This window comes from Brassica napus, chromosome C6, assembly GCF_020379485.1.
Source record: "Brassica napus cultivar Da-Ae chromosome C6, Da-Ae, whole genome shotgun sequence".
In the NCBI taxonomy this organism is placed as follows: domain Eukaryota; kingdom Viridiplantae; phylum Streptophyta; class Magnoliopsida; order Brassicales; family Brassicaceae; genus Brassica; species Brassica napus.
The window spans coordinates 38,771,696-38,794,091 of record NC_063449.1 but is presented as its reverse complement, the minus strand read 5'-3'; the positions used below and the strand labels follow the sequence as shown (position 1 = coordinate 38,794,091).

At 37.3% G+C, this 22,396-nt stretch overlaps 2 protein-coding genes across 8 annotated transcripts; both read right to left on the bottom strand.

The window, feature by feature from the left end:
• Window positions 1–2,762: 2,762 nt before the first annotated feature.
• LOC106426205 (receptor-like serine/threonine-protein kinase SD1-6) lies at window positions 2,763–5,599 on the bottom strand. The gene has a single exon (XM_048760202.1). It carries the CDS (start codon window positions 4,474–4,476, stop codon window positions 3,193–3,195), a length of 1,284 nt encoding a protein of 427 aa, XP_048616159.1. The 5' UTR covers window positions 4,477–5,599; the 3' UTR covers window positions 2,763–3,192.
• Window positions 5,600–11,560: 5,961 nt separating this feature from the next.
• On the bottom strand, window positions 11,561–22,099 carry LOC111197880 (receptor-like serine/threonine-protein kinase SD1-6). 7 transcript variants are annotated; one of them, XM_048760199.1, is made up of 8 exons: window positions 17,244–17,344; window positions 17,047–17,137; window positions 13,256–13,393; window positions 12,988–13,178; window positions 12,697–12,907; window positions 12,386–12,623; window positions 12,144–12,294; window positions 11,561–12,017 (listed from the first exon to the last, which is right to left on the bottom strand). In XM_048760199.1, the coding sequence occupies exons 2-8, from the start codon at window positions 17,054–17,056 to the stop codon at window positions 11,688–11,690; spliced, it is 1,269 nt and encodes a 422-aa protein (XP_048616156.1). In that variant the 5' UTR covers window positions 17,057–17,137; window positions 17,244–17,344; the 3' UTR covers window positions 11,561–11,687. The 7 variants fall into 7 exon arrangements, 4 of the variants coding, with proteins under 4 accessions (XP_048616156.1, XP_022560648.2, XP_048616154.1 ...); XM_022704927.2 differs by lacking the exons at window positions 17,047–17,137; window positions 17,244–17,344 and adding an exon at window positions 20,751–22,093; XM_048760197.1 differs by lacking the exons at window positions 13,256–13,393; window positions 17,047–17,137; window positions 17,244–17,344 and adding an exon at window positions 20,751–22,094.
• Window positions 22,100–22,396: the final 297 nt, after the last annotated feature.

Genomic DNA, 22,396 nt, shown 5'->3' with positions numbered 1-22,396 from the left:
GATTAATCTGAAATCCAATATGGGTTTAAGAGGAATCATGGAGATTAGTGAGTAATCACTTTTTGAATTCATGGGTTAGGGAGATTAAGGGTGATTAGGTTAGTTCTAGGATGTTTTAGTGTAGATCATTCTTGTTCCTTGCCAGTAGAGTATTCCTAATGCATCTTCTGAGTTGGCCACTCAAAAGTTGATCAATAGGCATTTCCCACCCGAAAGGTGTTTGATGAAATGTCTGAGACAACTCTCCTAAGCTTTTAGTATACTTTGCCAAAGACATTTGTTGTTAAAGATGCTAAGATAGCTAATAGACTTGTTAGTAATGATTGCTTTCATATTATTCAACCAAAGACATTTGATGTTTGAGATATGTTAGCAAATTGATGTTAAGAGTTTTCAAGGCTCCTAAGACAAATGTTGTAGTATAGTGATTGTCGAACCAGTTCTGAGGGATATCAAAGCACTGAGAATGCAAGTACTCACTTAATCTAAGTGCAACCAATGATTTAGATGAGTTTTAAGCTATGAATAAAACTAGAAAGCAATAACAGAATGATATTTTCTTGACTAAGGGAAAAGAGAACTCATGGGCATAGTGATTAGACCTTGGGTGATCAAGTATCGAACTAAGGATGGCAAATGATCAATCAAACTATGAACCTTAAGCCTAGACACAATTCTAAGCAAGCTCTATGTCTAGATGAATGCTCATTTGCTAACATATCTCAAACATCAAATGTCTTTGGTTGAATAATATGAAAGCAATCATTACTAACAAGTCTATTAGCTATCTTAGCATCTTTAACAACAAATGTCTTTGGCAAAGTATACTAAAAGCTTAGGAGAGTTGTCTCAGACATTTCATCAAACACCTTTCGGGTGGGAAATGCCTATTGATCAACTTTTGAGTGGCCAACTCAGAAGATGCATTAAGAATACTCTACTAGCAAGGAACAAGAATGATCTACACTAAAACATCCTAGAACTAACCTAATCACCCTTAATCTCCTTAACCCATGAATTCAAAAAGGTGATTACTCACTAATCTCCATGATTCCTCTTAAACCCATATTGGATTTCAGATTAATCATGTAGAGAAATAGATAAGAAATCAACTAGAACACAAGAACATAACAATCAAAATCCAAGAGATGAACTTCTCAAGAGAGTTTTTGTGTATTTTTTCAATAGATCCAAGATCCTCTGCCTGGTGGCTACAAAAGATCTTTAAAACATAGGTTTTTCCAAGTGCAAAACGTCCAAAATAAATTGCAAAAAGGTCCTCGGGAAATCATGATTTTCGGCAGAAAAGTAACGCGGAGCGACTTGCAGGTGTCGCTCCGGGAAGTCGCTCCAAGGCCGATTTTTGGTGTCTCCGGGTGAGAGGTCGCGAGCGACTTTGGTGTGTCGCTCCAACGGGTCGCTCTGGATCGGGAGCGACCTTGGTAGGTCGCTCTGAGGGGTCGCTCCAGGATGCTCGACTTTGGTGTCTCCGGACGAGAGGACGCGAGCGACCTTGGTGTGTCGCTCCAACAAGTCGCTCCAGACTTCGGGAGCGACCTCAGTGGATCGCTCTGAGAGGTCGCTCCGGGCTTCGTTTTGTGTCGTCTCGCCATGGAAACGCGAGCGACCTCGGAGCGTCGCTCTGGCAAGTCACTCTGAGAGGGGTGTCTCACGATAGAAACGCGAGCGACCTCTCCATGTCGCTCTGGCTGGATCGCTACGGGATGTGTGTCACAGCGACTTCACGGCGTCGCTCCGGTGAGGTCGCTCTGGTGCGCTGCTCGTCCGTTGATCGCTTTAAACACTTCTTTTGAGCTCCAAATGCACCCAAATGCCTCCAAGAACTCCATGTGGTACTCCAATACCTGATAAAGACTCATGTATGCAAAATGCAACCTAAACATGGCTAAATCCTAGTCTATATGATCAAAATGCACATGGGTGAATGGATAAAACAATGTAAATATGCAAGATATCACAAATGAGCATTCATCTAGACATAGAGCTTGCTTAGAATTGTGTCTAGGCTTAAGGTTGATAGTTTGATTGATCATTTGCCATCCTTAGTTCGATACTTGATCACCCAAGGTCTAATCCCTATGCCCATGAGTTCTCTTTTCCCTTAGTCAAGAAAGTATCATTCTGTTATTGCTTTCTAGTTTTAGTCATAGCTTAAAACCCATCTAAATCATTGGTTGCACTTAGATTAAGTGAGTATTTGCATTCTCAGTGCTTTGATATCTCTCAGAACTGGTTCGACAATCACTATACTACAACATTTGTCTTAGGAGCCTTGAAAACTCCTAACATCACAGCTCGTTGACAGAACGATAAGAAACACAATCTCTTGCTCGTAAGACCAGAAAGGAATTCAAGAACCTCATGGTCCTTTGGTTGATATAGCCAAGTGCCTTTGTTTTTCTCTCTATTTTTGCTAGCATGTTTTTTCTCTCTTTTTGCCTTGCTAGCAAAAGTCTAGTTTATAAACTCTTTTGTAAGCTTTATTCATATATATGATATTCACAGTTAAGCAAAAAAAAAAATCAAAAGGTTGTTGGACCGGATATGGACGTAATGGGTCCACATATGTTCTGGTATTTAAGATCCTAAAAAAAATCGAAATATCTAAAAAATCTGAAAAATATTCGAAACTCCAAACAAATACCCAAAAAATTAAAATATCTAAAAATTCAAAATCTTATTCAAAATCTGACACGATGAGCTGAAAAATACCGATTTTTTTTTAATTTGAAATTAAATTTATCTGAAATCAAAAACTATAATCGTAAACCAAAAACTTAAAAAAAATATCCATAATACCGGAAACATATTCGAAATATCCAAATATACCTAATAAACACAACATATTTATGATCGGGTCTAGGATAGGACCCGAACTCAAACAAAGACCTGCGGGTCCAGAAAAAACCCAATAGGTTATCTTCTCTGGACCTGAACTTAAACCTATATTTTCGGGTCGGTTCGGTTTGTTTTTTTGATCCGGATATAATTCTCATGACTAAAAGAAACTCACGTAAAAGTGTACATATAAAATCTCAAATAAACTAATTCGTAGATTATATAACTGTTAAAAATTATATTTTCGATATAATAAGACTTTGTATTATAATATAATCCAAAAAAAGTGCGGGTCAAAATCTAGTAACCCATTAAAACGCAAATGACAAAGAACTAACCGAGATCAGCAGCTGCTAGTCTGACGTAGAGATCCTGACCTCCCTCGGCAAAGTATCGGATATCCAACATATCTCCGGTCCAAATCACACATCCCGACCCGCCATTACGAATGTCCGTATTAGCGAACGCCGTACAATTGCAATGTTTTAAACACCGTGCTTCACACTCCTCTATCCCAATTCCTCTGTCCACTATTGTCTTTGTAGTATCCGGCAACTTCATATTCTTCAACCTCACAAACCCATCAGTACCGTCACAGCTCAGCCTCGTCTTCCTCACGCAACCATCAAAATCATCTCTCAGATCCCACTTATTTCTCGGCTTAAACCCGTGGATACAGTTACAAACTGGTGAGGTGTTGGAATCACAATAACCATAACTCCCACACTGTTTGTAGTTATTGCATATATCCCTTGGTGAGTACCATAATGGTCTCCAACTCTGTAGTCTCTCAACCCAAGTTGATCGTTGTAATAATCCGGTGGGGGTTAGGGTTAAGATCGAGTAAATGTTGTTTTTTGTGATATGGTATGAGTAAGTTATTTCTTCATCAGTCGCTGAGAAATTTAGAACTAGGTAATCAACTGGTCTTACCTCCGGTATGCCGTTAAACCGGATTCCATCCCATGGACCGCTCCGGTACACTATAGACTCTTTGCTGCATACGTAAACCTCTGGGAACCCTCTGGTTTCGAATTTAGTCGAGTAATCCCCGCTTGATGGATCATCTGGGGCTTTCCTGGATCTCAAGAATCTGTTTCTTCCGCTTTTGAGATCCCAACCCAGTTTCATATCGGGAAGTAAAGTGTCTGTCGGAAAATGGAAACTCTGCCACAAGTACTCGTTATTGTTGGAGTCTCTGAGGACGAAGTTGCCGTTATCGAGAAGCTCTGCCACCACTGGAGATCTCACATTTCCTCCCGTTAGGTTAGTAGACCAAACAGGTTTATTGGAATGATCAAAAATGACGAGGTTATTGTTGGATATTTTGAGAGATCCGTTGGAGTGAGAGAGAGGGGTGTCTCTGTTTGCAACCCATACGTAGGTTCTGGTAGGGATTTTCTTATACCAAATCCCGAGATACCAACGAGAACTTGACGCGGGAGTGAAGAAACCGAGCTCGAAAAGTTCACTACGACATATGATGGTTTTGTTGCCTGAGATAGTGAGAGATTCTGTAGCCGACAGTGTGCTGGCAGAGACACCCAAGGCTGGAAACAAAATGAAGACAAAGATTAAGAAGGTGTAAGGATGGTGGTAGTTTGGTACACTTCTCATCTCTCTATTACCCTCTGCGCCATTGTCTTGAGTTATGAGAAAATTTATACACACATATCTTTGAAGATGTTCAACATGTCGTGTGGTCGATGTGTGAACGCTATTTACACGACTACTCTTTTTCTTTTTCTTTTTCTTTTTTTGGAAGGTCTTTTTGTTGAACGTACACGACTACTCTTTTTTTTTTTTTGAACACAACACGACTACTCTCTACATCACTTTCTTGGTCTTCTTGTTTGTATTTGAAATACTATTTGACCATGGACTTTACCTAGCAAATAAAACCACTCTTCTTTAGTTTTCAGTTCGTTATTGTGCAAAAAAAACAAACAAACCCAACTTTAATTTGGGGTAACAGTAAAACATACTCCCAAGTTACACGTTCTGATTAGAAGTTATCCATTGTGTCACAAATGTTAATTGATTTAACGTTAAACGAGAGTTATTGGTTGGTGTATTTTAATGGATGGTTATATGATTTTAAAATTTGTATTGAAATCAAGTATTATTGGCTTTATGATTTATAAATTCTACTTCAAATCAAATGTTATTCAATAATACAAATATATTAATAGATTTGATTTTATAATAGATTTGAATAGATTTGTATAGATTTTTTTTGTTAAAAATACAAATATTCAAATCCGAGGGAAAACCTCCGGATTTGTAAAATACTAATCCGAAAAAGTTTGAAAATCTGTATATTTACTATAAGAATTTATAAATCAATCAAAATAAATAAACCAATAACACTTGTCTTAAATTCTCTTGTTTATAGTTATCCCCTAGTTGTTTATAGAGGTATTTCAAATAATTTTGGTTTTAATATATTAATTCATCTATGTTATAAATCATGGAGTGGATTGCCATTAACCAGGTCCGGCCCAAGACCGGCCCAATACATACAAAACAAGAGGAGAAAGCCCGTCGGCCACATCAAGCCCATCCATGGCCGCAAGGAGGAGAGATAGTCGGCCAATGACCTAGCCGACTTAGAACTTAGGATGTTTTCATTTTCTATGTTTTACTAGTTTTCCTATTGGATTAGGATTTGTACTCTTTCCTTTTATCTTCATCTTGTAATCCTTATATAAAGGAACCCCCTTGATCATTAATAATAACACAGAAATATTCAGTCTCAAACCTTCTATTTACAACACGTTATCAGCACGATAGACTCCAAAACCCTGAGACAAAACCTAGCCTAAAATCCGTCACACATAAACCCTAAACCAGGCGCAACTTAAAATCGATCGATCTCTCCAACCCCGAGGAATCAGACGACGAGCCACATATAATCTTGAAGCTCTTGACGAGACGAATCCATCAGCGCAAACCGTTTGTCGATCCGATCTTAGACGCGCCCACACTCGTAGAAACAATACGCGGCGCCGTCTTGATCTTTTGGAACCCTAATCCCGAAGAACCCTAAATTGTTTTTACTTGCGTTCCAGCTCGTCAGCACCCAATCAGCTCCAGCCCTAAGGTGTTCCTGATCCTAGACGACCTCATTTTCCAGTTCGCATCACAGCCATCTTGAGTTCCCAATCAACCAGCTCAAGACCCGATAGGAAGAAGACAGCTCGCGTCCGCGTCGCAGCCCGCGTCCGAGGTTCATCCGTTCATCTTGGAGGTCCGGTTTCTACAATCTGCAAAACAAAGGTAATCCTAATTCTGAGAACATGAATCGAACCTGATTGTTTGTAAAGATTGAAACCCTAAAACTAATCTCTAAAGATGAAAGCCTTAGGACAAATAGATCAAATAAGTCTGATCCCCTAAACCATAATTCGAGATTGATCCATTGATCAATTAAAATCAAAGTCTTAATGATTTTGAATCTCAAATCAAACTCCATTGATCAAAGATCAAAGTTTTCGAAATCTCCTAAAAACACTAATTTAGAAAATCGGTTTTAATTGTTTGATTTGAACCTTGATTGTTTGTTTGATCACCTAGAAATATTGCTAGGATTGTTTAAACTCGAATCTGAATATGAATTGCATTCATACTGTTTAAAAGGGATCGACCAGCATGTAGTTTATAAATTCTTGAAACCGTTTGCATTAAGTAGAACTACAAGGCCGTGTAGCTTGATGATTGTTTCGCACCATGGTCGATTAGATTGCTTGATTTTCATAAATGTGTAAGACATATTTGTGGCCGAGCTTGTTGACTATCTTGCGGCCACATGATCACATTGTGAAACTTAATTTTGAATGATGATGTGATTCAGATGTCGAAAATCTCAAACAGAGACTATGCAGCCCTTAATCTCTCCGGAGATAACTACTTGCAGTGGGCGCTAGATACAAAGATCAGTCTAAGGTCAAAGGGACTTGGTGATACTATCATCAAGGGCAACAATGAGACCGATAAGAATCGGTACAGGGCCATAAGTATTATACGCCATCACCTCATTGAAGGTCTAAAAAGATCAGTACATCACGATGGAAAATCCACTAGAACTTTGGGATGCTTTACAGCATAGATATGATCACCAGAAAACGGTGTTACTTTCAAAGGCTAGAAACGACTAGAAGAATCTTAGATTCTTGGATTATAAGTCAGTGGATGAGTACAATTCAGTCTTATTTAAGACGGTCTCGATGCTGAGACTTTGTGGTGAAGTAGTAACTGAAGAAGAGTTACTTGAGAAGACTTACTCTACATTCCATTCATCGAATGTGATACTGCAACAGCAGTACAGAATGAAAGGTTTCACCACATATACTGATCTGATCTCGTGTCTGCTTCTGGCCGAGGTAAACAATGAGCTCCTGATGAAAAACAGTGAAGCTAGACCTTCTGGAACAGCACCATTACCGGAAGCTAATGAGGTTGAAAAGAAAGAACCCAACGAGTGCAATTATGTCCAAAACAATAAGAGATCACACGGCAATGTCCGTGGTGGTTGCAAGGGACGTGGCCGTGACAATTGCTCGAACAGCCGAGACAACTACTCGACCGGCCGGAAAGGAAACCACAATAACCGTGGTCGTGGTTCCAATTATGGTCGTGGCCGAGGCAGTTATGGCCGTGGTCGAGGCGGCATATCCAAACCGTCTTACTCGACCAAATCCGTTTGTCACAGATGTGGAATGGGAAACCATTGGGCCAAGAACTGTAGAACCCCTAAGCACTTATGTGAGCTCTACCAAGAAAGTCTGAAGAACAAAAACCCGGAGGCTCACATGGTTCACGATTCCGGATATGAGGCCGATAATGATTCCGACATTGCTAAAGATGACCAGATGGACTTTGAGACTTCTGATTGTCTCAAAGACTAAATTTCGATACGACTTGTCTTATTGCTTTATGATTTGCTTTGATGTTTCACGATTTTATATATATATAATAAGAATTGATTTTGAGTTCATTATCTTGCATGATCTTACTTGAACATATGAATGATTCTATTTTTTCCTAAAGGACATAATACCAAGTAAGAAATCATGAAAGCGGTATAGTAAACCTAAGTAAAGAAACTATGGCTAAAGGAATTGCCTATAAGGCATTATACACACCCAATAATATGTGACCCATTGAGTTATGATAATATGGTTTCTAAATAGAAACAATGGGCAAACAGAAGGAAACAAGTTCCTTTGGATTCAAAGAAAGAAAAATAAACGCCTAAGACCTTATAAGAAAGTGGTCGAGACTATACCTAATGATCTCTACTGATTTAAACTATGCTATAGATCAGTATAATGAGAGGCAAGATCCGTGGTGACCGTATTGAAATACACCACGAAATTTTACACTATATGGCATGATAAGATTAGCCATCCTAAAGTCTAAACTTGATGCAAAGATTGAAAAAGGCACAGAGTTATCCCGTAAAAGATCTCACGGTGTGAAACATGTACACAAAGGGAAACTCATTAGGCTTAATTGTCCCAAGCACCACGACCTTATAGTATGGTCATGAGGGGGTGAGAGGATAAACCCATGATCAATACTACAAGTTCGTGTACCACTATGGTCTAAAGACCATGTTATAAATGGCTCGGCCATAAAAGGCCATTCCTCGGCCGTAGAGGCCATGTTTTAAAACGGCCAAACCATAAGGCCATTACTCGGACAAAGAGACCATGTTATGAACAGGTCGGACGCAAGGGCCATAACCGGCCAGAGAGGCCATTACCTATAAAGGTTCGGCCATGTAAGCCATTATCTATAAGACCAAGATTCTACAGTCTATAAGCTTGGGGACATTATGAATTTACATGTATAGAATGATAATATGCATCAGGCCATATAAGTGAGCATAGATATTCCCATCTCAGATTATATACGGGTCATGAAACCAGACATACACCATCTTAAGAGATTTTGAATAAACCACCACATACATATATGTGCCGCCTAAAGATGGAACCTCAGAAGAGGATTGGGAATATATAAAAATAGGACTTTCTCCACGAAATTAAAAGGACCGAGAGCCAAAACATGGGTGATCAAAATAGTGGCCAGGTACGGATTGCATGATCAATGAATCCATATATCCAACATCATAAGGAGAAAGCTATAAGCTGGTATAAAGAGCAAACAAAGAATTATAAAAGAATGATAAGAATGGTTTTAACCATCATTGTCTTGGCAAAGATCCTCGGACTATACATTATGATTTAAGACGTCCAAACAAAGCTATCTAATTGAGAAGCTAATTGAGATGCCAGACACTGACCCGAGAAAAGAAAAGAAAACCAGCTTAGCACCAAATGAATGTCCTAGAAGAGACATAATCAAGTTGCTATAGAGTCTATACAAGATAGACCAAGTGTTCCATAAGATAAAGGAATCTCAGAAAAATGGTGCATAGAATACAGATCCGAGATTATAAGAGAAACCATACCAGACATTGAGAAAAGGCTGCGCAGCTACACATCTAAGATACCAAACCATGTAGTCTTGGGACGCCAAGCTACTAGGTAACAAAGGTCCTGGATAATGAAATTTCAAAGTGATCAGATCATGTCTGGAACATAATGGAACCACACATGAAAGTGTCGACACACACACACATTTATATAAAGATACATAAAGTTATAGCACTTGAACATAAAGAAATGAACGAGGATCATGAACCCACGAAAGAGTACTCATACAATCATAAAAGATCATAGAGATTAGAAAAGATAAAACGTGGAGGTTCAAAGTATCTAAAAGAGAGATGGGCGTATTAGCCATATACATATACAGAAACGCCATCTGACAAACCAGTGAAATAGATGGATCTTGTGAGATAAAGAAACCGTGGGAGAAGGCACATGATCACGAGGTCTAAGAGTGTTCATGTCTTCCTACTTAACAGCATTAGATTATAGCTTGTTACACAAGGTACTCACAGAGATCAAAGAAACAGATTATAAGGAGATAAACTCCTATGTGGTGGATGCTGTTACAGATTTTCGAAATTGACAGTGGTCTGGTCATAAGAAAGAAATTAGATAAAATGATGTAGTAAGCAGCATATGGATCACTGGATAAGATGAAAGAACAGCTTCGTTCCTAGGCTGATTCATGGACTGAAAAGCAGCTGCATATAGTATGTAAAAGAAATTGATCACGACATAATCTTGGAGTTGTATAAAAGACAATTCAATACAGTCCATATATTTGAAATTCCTTGTGATTACACTAAACCTTAAGGAGGTTAGTAGGCATAGAATAAATCTATGTGGGTGTCCGACCAAAAGCGTCCGGCCCCGGCCCTTCAAACTAAAGATGTCCGACTCTGTCCGTCTAAGGGCGTCCGACTCTTAAGCAAAGAACGTCTGGCTCTTTTGCTAGACACGTCCGCCTTTTGTGACTAAAAGGCGTCTAGCCCTTCTTCTTGATCACGGGATGGTAGAGACAAAAGATCAACCGGATACAAATGTATTATAATCCATAAGCTTGTAAGAGCCAAGATCTATGACCTAATAATATATATTTCAGCGTGTGATATAATCCACAGCAACAGAAGTCATGAGACACCATCAAAAGATGGATAAAGGACTGCAATGTCCGAGATAAATACATATGGTATTGCCTAAAGCAAGAAAGATCGATGACCATATGTACGGATCATGAATATGTTTTGGCCAATAAGCCATAATATGGGAAAATTATAAAGCCATTGATATACATCTGTGTATAAAAGATACACCGAGACATAGGTTCATGATAACCATGTTTAGTAAATTGTCCATGAGTACTTGGTTTATCCGACCATAGTAAAGAATTAAGAGTAGACGATCACGTCTAAACTATGGACATATGCAAACACGATTTGCAAAGACCCAATAAGTGATCTCCGAGGACAATGTGATTCACATTGCTTAGCACATATGCTTTACCGGGACACTCGATGTCAAAAGACATGAGAAATGACCTAAGAGGTCGAAGTGATCTAGATACGGCTTAGTAATGAACTTGGCCAAATACTCCCATCCTATACATACAGGAAATATCACGCTCCAAGATGCGTAGAATGTAGAACCTACACTGAGGTTCACATCAGGGGGAGTAGTGCGTGTTGTACTCTTTTTCCTTCATCATGGTTTTGTCCCACTGGGTTTTCCTGAAAAGGTTTTAATGAGGCAACATGAAGCGTACTACGAATCATGTATGGTTATGGCATCCAAGGGGGAGTGTTATAAATCATGGAGTGGATTGCCATTAACCAGGCTCGGTCCAAGACCGGCCCAATACATACAAGACAAGAGGAGAAAGTCCGTCGGCCACATCAAACCATCCATGGCCGCAAGGAGGAGAGAGAGTCGGCCAATGACCTAGCCGACTTAGAACTTAGGATGTTTTCCTTTTCTATGTTTTAGTAGTTTTCCTGTTGGGTTAGGATTTGTACTCTTTTCTTTTATCTTCATCTTGTAATCCTTATATAAAGGAACTCCCTTGATCATTAATAATAACACAAAAATATTCAGTCTCAAACCTTCTGTTTACAACAATCTACTAGTGTTAAATGATTTATCTAGCTAATGCCTCATTTATTATATAAGGAGATTCGAATATAAAAATATATCTATTTTTTTCATAACTCTCTCTCTAATTTAAATTCTTCAAGTCAGTACTCTGTTCCAAAACTAAATTATATAGAGCAAGTTATTGAAGATCAAGTAGTAAAAAATGCGCTATTAATTATTACATAGCAAAATAGCAATTGATATACATATACACAGATTATCTCGGTAACGTTCAAATTACCGGGCATCAATTACTGAGAGAGTGATTTGGTTCACTGTCAAATCATCATCGCGCTGTGTACTTGACGACAATTCAGTCTCAAAAAGACTTCTCCCAACGCAAAAACCGGGCCGTTTAGGCTGAGGAATAGCCGTAGTTTCGCTCCCAAGCATCACCATAACAGTCGCCATCACTGGTCTGTCTTCAGCACGTTCTTGAACACACAAGAGACCAATTTGTATACATCTTAAAATTTCATGTGTCCAGAGTAGTGCTGATGATGAATCATCTATGATAATCGGGTCAACGATCTCTATCCCTTTTCCTTCCTTCCAATATCTCCACACCTGTCCGCCAAAAAATGTATAGAATATTTAGTGCTTTTTTTTTTGAGCAAAGAATCTTTAGTGCTATAGTGCTATGATCGATAATGACACTAAAATAATATTGAATTTAAGTTGTTCTTAGCTTACAAAACCAAGGAGGTTATGGTCACGGTTAGAGTTGTAGAATCCTTTACTCCTCTTGCCAGTTATAATCTCAAGAAGCAAGACCCCGAAGCTGAAAACATCCGACTTCATCGAGAATATCCCGTCCATTGCATACTCTGGAGCCATGTAGCCGCTGCATAAAGTAAACAAATCCGTTATGTTATGATGTTTTCTACTTAGTTTGGATTTAAGAAAAAAACTCTTTTGGAGAACAAGTAGCTTACTAAGTTCCAACCACCTTCCTTGTGTTAGCTTCTGTCTCATCAGGTCCAAAGATCCTTGCCATCCCAAAGTCGGAGATCTTAGGAGTCATATTTTTATCAAGCAAGACGTTACTAGCTTTCAAGTCTCTATGGATAATCCTAAACCGTGAATCTTGGTGAAGATAAAGAAGTCCTCTAGCAATACCATTGGTAATATCAAATCTCTTTTGCCAACTTAAGTTAGAGCGTCGGATTTTGTCTACAAATCGATAAAAAATGAAAAAATGTAAACTGTTTAATTGTTAGAACATAAGTTGTTTTGAGACACTAACCAAAGAGATGAGAATCAAGGCTTAGATTCTCCAAGTACTCATATATCAACATCTTCTCGCCCTTATCGACGCAACAACCAAGAAGCCTGACCAAGTTTATGTGCTGAAGCCTTGCAATTAGTCTGACCTCATTCTTGAACTCATCGGTCCCTTGTAAAGACATTTTAGATAGTCTCTTTACTGCGATTTCTTTCCCATCAGGTAACATTCCCTATTACAGACATTTTTGATGATAATAAAATGAAACCTTGTACAGTGATAAATTTTGAGTACATTTGAATCATTTTTTACCTTGTAAACAATACCGAAACCACCTTGTCCAAGCATGTTAGCGACAGAAAATCTGTTTGTTGCCATGGCAAGAGCTTCAAACTCCATCAATGGAAGCTCTAGATCATCAGTTTTGTTTTCTCTGGATATGTATCTCTCACTTGTTAATACCACTTCGTCTGTTAGCAAATATTGGCTTCTCACTTGATCAACTGTTTCATTCAGAAACAAAAGGCATTTAACTTTCCAAATTTACAGATACAAAGGAAAATGAAAGTCATTGATTTACCACGAGGTGTTTGAATTGTTATATCACTCTTCTGTTTTATTTTCCAATAGCTGAAGATGATGATAATTATTAGAAGAAAAATGGTCACTCCAATACCCGAACCTATGATTGTTCCATGGCTTGTTATCTTGACATGATCTGCAATATAAACGAGGCATATAGTTTCTGTTGGATAATTCCAATTAACTTGAGGAGCAAGTTAACTCATTCAAGTGAAGTTTGATGGGTTAAGGAAAAAAGAAAACATATCGAGCTTAGGAATGTTTCCATATTATTATTAGGAAAAGATGTAGCTTCGCTCTTAGGAAAAGATGTAGCGTCTTCCTATATAAAGAGTTCTCATGGAGAGATGTTCCATCAAGAGAAACACATTGAAAGGTTTAGTTTTGAGAGAGTTTCTAAATCTAATAAGAAGAGAAGTTCTTATAATCTTTGTGTTTGTGCAACTTTGATTGGTATCAGAGCTCCAGGTTTCGAAGGTCGTTTACAAGAGGAGTTGTAACTTCGATCAAAACATGGGAGACGATTCTCAAGCACGTGATAAAGGTCTTGAGATGAAGAAGGACATACGATGTCCGATGCTAACATCGACCAACTACACCGTATGGTCGATGCGAATGAAAGTGATGCTTCGTTTATACGAAGTTTGGGATACAATTGATCCAGGGAGTAACGATGCAAAGAAGAACAATATGGCGATTGCTCTAATCTTTCAATCAGTCCCGGAGGCGCTAATACTTCAGATTGGAGAACATGATACATCGAAGAAGATTTGGGAAGCTATCAAATCCCGTAACCTAGGTGCTGATCGCGTGAGAGAAGCAAGGTTACAAACTTTGATGTCTGAGTTCGACAAACTGAAGATGACAGACACAGACACGGTGGATGACTACGCAGGAAAACTTTCAGGCTTAGCATCGAGAGCAGCCGCGTTAGGAGAGATAATGGAAGCATCGAAGCTGGTAAAGAAGTTTTTGAAGGGACTACCAAGAACGAAGTTCATTCACATCGTAGCTTCGTTAGAACAAGTGCTGGATCTAAATTCAACGGGATTCGAAGACATTGTTGGGAGATTGAAGGCTTTCGAAGAACGCATCAAAGAAGAAACCCAAGATGAAGGTCAATCGAAGCTCATGTTTGGAAAGAATGATATGCAAGGTAGTGGAAGCCATAACAACTCGCGAGGAAGAGGCATAGGTAGAGGTTATGGTGGAAGAGGAAGAGGACAAGGAAGGTCTAATGTTTCTGATGGTCATAATAAAGGAGGAGAAGCTTCAGACAAGACCAAGAAGGACTACTCTAAGGTTAGATGTTGGCGATGCGACAAGATGGGGCACTTCGTGTCACATTGTCCTACACGACCAAGAGAAGAAGCTAACCTAACGGAAACACAAGAAGCAGATGCATTATATATGCATGAAGTAGTATTCCTCAACGAAGAGAGAGTGTTTCCTAAGAGGTTTGATGAATGCGATGGAAATGCGAGTATATGGTACCTTGACAATGGTGCAAGTAACCATATGACAGGCAAGAGAGAGTTCTTCTCAAACCTAGATGAGAGCATCAAAGGCAAAGTCAAATTCGGTGATGGATCAAACGTCGAGATTGTTGGGAAAGGTTCGATCACGTTCATCGGAAAAACAGGGGAGAGAAGGGCACTCAAAGATATCTACTACATCCCAAGTCTTAAACACAATATCATAAGTCTTGGACAAGCAACCGAGATGGGTTGTGAGGTTAATATGAAAGAAGACTTACTGATGCTGAAAGATCCCCGTGGAAGGCTATTAGTACAAGTCGCAAGGCAACCAAACCGATTGTACAAGACGCCAATGGAGGTTGAATATCCGAAGTGTCTTCGAATACAAGAAACTGATGTTACATGGACATGGCATGAACGGCTAGGAGATGTGAACTTTGGAGTCATGAAGAATATGGTAGACAAGGAGATGGTAGTAGGGATGCCTCAGGTGATACACGAGAAAGATGTGTGCAGCGCCTGCTTAGTTGGGAAGCAAACTCGGAAGTCTTTCCTGCCTAAAGCAAAGTATCGAGAATCACACGCATTGGAGTTGGTACATGGTGACTTGTGTGGTCCGATATCATCATCAACACCATCAAACAATAGATATGTATTCGTCTTAATTGATGATTACTCAAGATATATGTGGACGATGCTGCTAAGAGAGAAGAGTGAAGCGTTCGATCGGTTCAAAATGTTCAAGGAGTTCGTGGAGAATCAAACGAAGCTACAACTCAAGAATTTTCGCACCGATAGAGGAGGAGAGTTCACATCTTCTGATTTCATTCGATTTTGTGAAGAAAACGGTGTAACTAGACATCTCACCGCATCGTATACACTAACAAACGTAGACGAAGAACCAGGATCATTCAAGCTTCCTCATATTGATGTTACAGAAGAAGGAGATGGTGATGAGCATCAAGATCACCAACACCACGAAGAGCAAAATAATAATGAAGAAGAAGAAGTTGTAGACGCAAGTGAACAAGAGCAACTAGCAGAGAACAACGATGCAAACCAAGACCAGCATGTAACATCAAGATATGGTCGTAACATCAGAAAACCAAAGCGGTTCGATGATTACATCCTACTTGCTGAATTTGAAGGTGGCGGACTCTTGCTCACCATCGATGGTGAACCATAAAGTTACATCGAAGCTGCAGTGATACAAACTTGGATCGATGCAATGAAGGCAGAGATCGAATCTATCATCAAAAATAAGACCTGGAAGCTCGTCAAGAAGCCGGCAGGTGTGAAACCGATAGGTTTGAAGTGGATCTATAAGATCAAGAGGAATGCAGATGGAACGGTGATCAAATACAAAGCAAGGCTAGTTGCAAAAGGTTACGTGCAACAACAAGGCATAGACTTCGACGAAGTATTTGCACCAGTTGCTCAGATAGAAATCGTACGACTACTCTTAGCGTTAGCAGCAACTAATGGATGGGAGATCCATCACTTAGATGTGAAAACTGCGTTCCTGAATGGAGACTTAAATGAGGATGTATACGTTACTCAACCAGAAGGCTTTGTGGAGAAAGGAAAGGAGGATCTTGTGTACAAACTTAGAAAAGCACTATACGGTTTGCGTCAAGCTCCGAGAGCTTGGAACATCAAACTCGACCGTGTTCTCAAGGAGATGGAGTTCACGAAGTGCACCAAGGAACCTGCGGTATATCAAAAGAAACAGAAGGGGGAGCTTCTGATCATAGCTATATACGTTGATGACTTGTTTGTAACAGGGACTTCACTCAACGTTATCAAGCAATTCAAAGATGATATGTCAAGAAGATTTGAGATGTCAGACCTCGGGAAGCTTACATACTATCTTGGTATAGAAGTAACGCAAGGAGCTGATGGCATTCACATCAAACAAGAAGGATACGCGCAAGGTATACTTGTCAAGACGAAGATGGAGTCATGTAACTATACTCATGTTCCGATGCACACGAGTTTGAAAGTATCAAAGGCAGAGGAGGAGCCTGAGATTGATGCAACATCGTATCGAAGCATCATAGGATGCTTAAGGTATCTTCTTCATACACGACCGGACTTGGCATTTTCGGTTGGTGTATTAAGCAGATATATGCAGAGTCCAAGAGAGAGTCATGGAGAAGCAGTGAAGCATCTAATATGATACATAAAGGGCACTACAGAGTAGGGTCTCTTCTTCAAACGGGATGGAACAACGGAGATTACAGGTTACAGTGACAGCAGCCATAACATAGACGTTGATGATGGAAGAAGCACTACAGGGTTTATGTTCTACCTAGGAACATCGCCGATCACGTGGACATCGTGCAAGCAACCCACAGTGGCACTCTCTTCATGTGAGGCGGAGTTCATGGCAGCTACGGAAGCTGCAAAACAAGCAATTTGGTTAAAGGAGTTGATGGTCGAGATCATGAACAAAGAAGACAAGAAGGTCGTGTTGAAGATTGACAACAAGTCAGCGATAGCCCTCACCAAGAACCCGGTGTTTCACGGTAGAAGCAAACACATACTCTCGAAGTACCATTTCATTCGAGAATGTGTGGAGTTCGACTTTATCGAAGTGAAGCATGTACCTGGAGTGGAACAGAAGGCAGACATACTCACTAAGCCATTGGCAAGGATCAAGTTCGAAGCAATGCGCAAGTTCATCGGAGTTAAGAAGATCAACATACCTGAGATTCAAGTTGGAATTAAGGGGGAGAATGTTGGATAATTTCAATTAACTTGAGGAGCAAGTTAACTCATTAAAGTGAAGTTTGATGGGTTAAGGAAAAAGGAAAACATATCGAGCTTAGGAATGTTTCCATATTATTATTAGGAAAAGATGTAGCTTCGCTCTTAGGAAAAGATGTAGCTTCTTCCTATATAAAGAGTTCTCATGGAGAGATGTTCCATCAAGAGAAACACATTGAAAGATTTAGTTTTGAAAGAGTTTCTAAATCTAATAAGAAGAGAAGTTCTTATAATCTTTGTGTTTGTGCAACTTTAAGTTTCATATAAGTACTTGTCAAAAAAAAAACCCTCCCCAAAGAAACTTCATTGTACTTATGATAAAACATTATGCTAAACCTAAATATAATATATATTTTGGTGTTGAATCTAGCTTAAATACTAATGTTGAGATACGTTGCCAAAAAAAAAAAAATACTAATGTTGAGATACACTGTTTGTGACTAATATAGTAAAATCAGTAGCTTCGCTTAGTGATGCATTTTAAAGAAATATCAGATAGATCTTTTTTTTTTTTGAAACACAATCAGATATCAGATAGATCTTAGTTTTAAGTTTTAACATTATTTTATAACATTAATATTTTTGAAAGAAAAAAAATTAATGGATTGATAGTGATCTAAACATCAACTGATATCTTATCATTTGAATGGATATTTAACCACATCTTATATTCTGAAATTTCCTAGTATCACACCCCTACTACAATTACGTGCTCCAGCTGAAACTCTCGAGATCAATAGCACAAAATATTCAATGCAATTACTTCAACTTTGTAGGAATCAGCCATATCACATGCTTTTACCTTAACTTAGGTAATCTCTATTAGATGTGTTAATCCACTTCTCACCAATCTTATATATTAAAACAGAAGTCACAACTTTGATTCATGTAAGATTTTTTTAAAAAAGGACATATTTCTAAAAAGTCATGTTACATTTAATATCTAATCTTATCATTTTGATTTTGGGCCTACAAGAAATTTTTATTGGGCTATCAATAATTGGATTTAAACAATAGATTATCCATTGGACTTATAGATAGTATAAATTAAATAGATATAATTTAATGTTGTAATCCTATACTTCTATATGCTAAGTATTTAAATATTTGTCGATGTTAACTTTTAAAATTATAAAGATTTTTTTTTAAATAACATAAATCATATTATCTTACAATCATTAATCTTTACTACCTTAAACCAATGAAATTTTTTTTAAAACTATATAGTTTATTTTAAAAATTAAACAAAAACTAAATGTTTAATTATTTACTCGATAATATAAATCTATGAAGCGAAAAGTTTGATTTTTTAAAAACTTTCTAAATTTTTGAAATGTTACAATATCTTTGAATATGACAATAAAACAATATTTTACTAATCTTTATATATATAGTTATAATTTTAATAATGAAATAATAATCCAAAAATATATATATATAGAAAAAGATACAAATACATATGAAAGTTTGAAACAATCTATTCAATGAAAAAATATACAGTAAACTTATTATGTTTTAAAAAATTGATAGACACATATATATTATAATATATACCCATTTAGAATTGAAAATAAAATATTTATATAAAAATAAATGAAAATAAAAACTCACGTGGTTGCGCGGATCGAGATCTAGTCTACTTTATTAAAATAAAAGTACAAATAAGAAATAACCCTAAGACTTACAACTTAATTACAATACAATGCCATTGAAGTAATTAATAAACTTAAATCTAAATTAATTTTTTTTCTAAATCTATTCAACAACAAATTCATGATAAATATTACACTTAATGCACATTAATACTATAAACCTTAATATGTAAAGTAGAATACCTCTTTCCATAAATTTGTGGGTATAATCCTTTATTAAATAATGTTTATTACATTTTTTTCAAAATTATTGTTAATGAAATCAATTAACAATATTTAAAAAAAATTAAAGGATATACCGTATTTGGGAATAAAAACTTAAAAATGAGAACATATTTAAAAAGATCAATTTTACTTGATAATTTTAATTTTGTACCTGATTAAAATTTTCAAATAACCAATTTGACTAATCTATTTAATTGACGATATTGTTTTAAATATATAACTAAAATTCTATTAGAAAATTAATTTTAAATTATGTATGATATTACATATGTTCAATTTAATTTTACCTTAAATTATTTTTCTTTAGTAAGGATTTGAAATATTCGATTTGGTAATAACATGTACATTTAAGTATTAGTATTAAAAAAAATTAAAAACACGTAAAATTTTTCTTATGAGAAAATTGTAATAGGGAAAATTTCAAAAGAATATTCTTCAAGTTATGTATGTAAAAAAAACATTTAGATAAGATAACAATGTTCTAAAAAAGAAAAAAAAAGTTCATATAAAATAAAAAATCCTACATATAATATTCGATACTAATATAAAAAGAAGAAATGCAATTACTCATTCTAACAAATTACTCATTTTAATAAGTCTAATATAAATATTTTACTAAAAATACATGACGAATATTTATATATCGGGTTGAGAAATTAAAAATTAAGACAACTTATATAACAGGTTGAAAATTTAAATATAGTTATCATTTATGACCAAAAACCTATCAAAACATCTCAAATATTATTTTCGCATATATATTTTAGTTTATGGAATACACACACATAAACTAAAAATAAACTAAAAATATATATTTTAATTATTATGCGTAAAGTCATAATAAAAAATACATAATACGTGAAAAATAATTATATATTATATTATTTATAGAAAACAAAAGTATATTTCTAGAAAATGAAAAAGTGATTTCTCTTTTTTACTGGGAACCCAATTGTTGTAAATAATTCTTTCTAATGCGTATCAAACCCGACCAATAAAAGACTATTAATATTTCCTTTACCACTAGCCAACTCGATATCAAGTAAATAAAAATGATATTGGTTAAATAAAAATAAATATTCGCGTGATATTTATCTTTACAGTTATAGAAATCATTTTACTTTTACTATTAGTGAAATTATGTAACAGCAATATATGTATTATGTGATGTATTTTTGTCACCATTTTATTATAATTTTTATAGAGTCGCCATTTTATTATAATTTTTATAGATTATATAATGGTGTAAAAAATATTTAGTTACATTACGTAAAAAAAAAAAACACCCACGGCTAGTTAGTTTTACATCGGAATCACATCAGTCTCAACTAAAACAAAACATTTAAAACGCATGGGAGAAAGAACTAACCAAGATCAGCAGCGGCTAGTTTAACGTAGAGATCCTGACCACCATTTGCATAACTCCGGATATCGAAAAGACCTCCCTTCCAAATCACACAGCCCGACCCGCCATCACGAATATCCGTATTAGCATAAGCCGTACAGTTACAATCTTGTAGGCACTTGGCTTCACACTCCTTCAGCCCAATTCCTCTGTCCAGAACTGTAGCCGCAGTATCTGGCAATTTCATCCTCTTCACAACCACAAACCCATCTCTACCATCACAACTCAGCCTCGTCTTCCTCACGCAACCGGCTGAATCATCTCTCAAAGCCCACTCTTGCCCATTTCCTAGCCCAAACCCTTTGATGCAGTTACAGTTAGGCAAGCTGTTGGAATCGCAATAACCGTAATTACCACACTGTCTGTAGTTGTCGCATATGTCCTTTGGTTGGTACCATAACTGTTTCCAAGCCTGTGATTGCTCAATCCAGTTTCGTCGCTGTATGGTTCCGGTGTAGCTTAGGCTTAATGTGGAGTAAACTTCGGGTTTGGTCATGTGGTATGAGTAACTCACTTCTTCGTTACTTGCTATGAAAGTGTAAACCATGTACTCAATTGGTTTCATCTCCGGTACGCAGCTAAACCGGTTTCCGATCCATGGACCGCTCCGGTAGATAATTGTCTCTCTGTTGAATACGTAATACTCAGGGAACCCTCTGGTTTCGAGTTTAGTCCAGAAATTGCCGCTTGCTGGATCTTCTACACTTTTCCAGGATCTCAAGACTCGGTCTAAACCGGTTTTTTTATCCCAGCCCAGTTTCATATCCGGAAGTAAAGTATCTGTCGGAAAATCGAAACTCTCCCACAAGTACTCGTTACTGTTGGAGTCTCTGAGCACGAAGTTACCGTTATCGAGAAGCTCTGCCACCAGTGAAGATCTCGAAGCTCCAACGGTTAGATTCGTTGACCAGACAGGTGTGTCGGAGTGATCGTAAATGACGAGGTTATTGTCGTAAGATATTTTGAGAGATCCGTTGGGACGAGATAGAGGGTTGTCTCTGTTGGCAACCCAGACGTAGGTTCTAATGGGGATTTTCTTGTACCATATCCCGAGATACCAACGAGAACTTGATCCGGGAGTGAAGAAACCGAGCTCGAAGGTCTCGTTACGAGATACAATGGTTTTGTTGTTTGAGATAGTGAGAGATTCTGTAGGCGACAGTGTGTTGGCATAGGCACCCAAAGCTGGAAACAAAATGAAGACGAAGACAAAGGTGTAAGGATGGTGGTAGTTTGGTACATGACTTCTCATCTTTCTCTCTCTCTCTCTCTCTCTATTACCCTCTATGACATTGTCTTGAGTTATGAGAAAATTTATACACAACATATCTTTGTCTTGAGATGTAAGACATGTTGTGTGTTCAATGTGTGAACGATACTTCCACGACTTTTCTCTACAGTACTTTTCTTGGTCTTCTTGTTTGTATTTGAAATATGCATTGACTACAGAGTTGACCTAGCAAATATTTTCATTCTTCTCTAGTTTTCAATTTATTGCCCAATAAATGTATACCAACCAAACCAGTCCAACTTCAATTTGTAGTAATGGTAAAGCAAATAGTACTCGACTCAACCTTACGGGTGTTCTTATATCCCCGATTCTCTAATTG

Excerpts from the sequence above, each read along its gene's own strand:
- LOC106426205 (XM_048760202.1), bottom strand. The coding sequence starts at position 4,476 with ATGAGAAGTGTACCAAACTACCACCATCCTTACACCTTCTTAATCTTT.
- LOC111197880 (XM_022704927.2), bottom strand. The coding sequence starts at position 22,038 with ATGAGAAGTCATGTACCAAACTACCACCATCCTTACACCTTTGTCTTC. Across the intron at positions 13,394-20,750 it reads ACTAGCCGCTGCTGATCTTG|ATCATGTCAAGATAACAAGC; the intron begins GTTAGTTCTTTC and ends TTTATATTGCAG. Across the intron at positions 12,908-12,987 it reads GTTTCGGTATTGTTTACAAG|GGAATGTTACCTGATGGGAA; the intron begins GTAAAAAATGAT and ends TGTCTGTAATAG.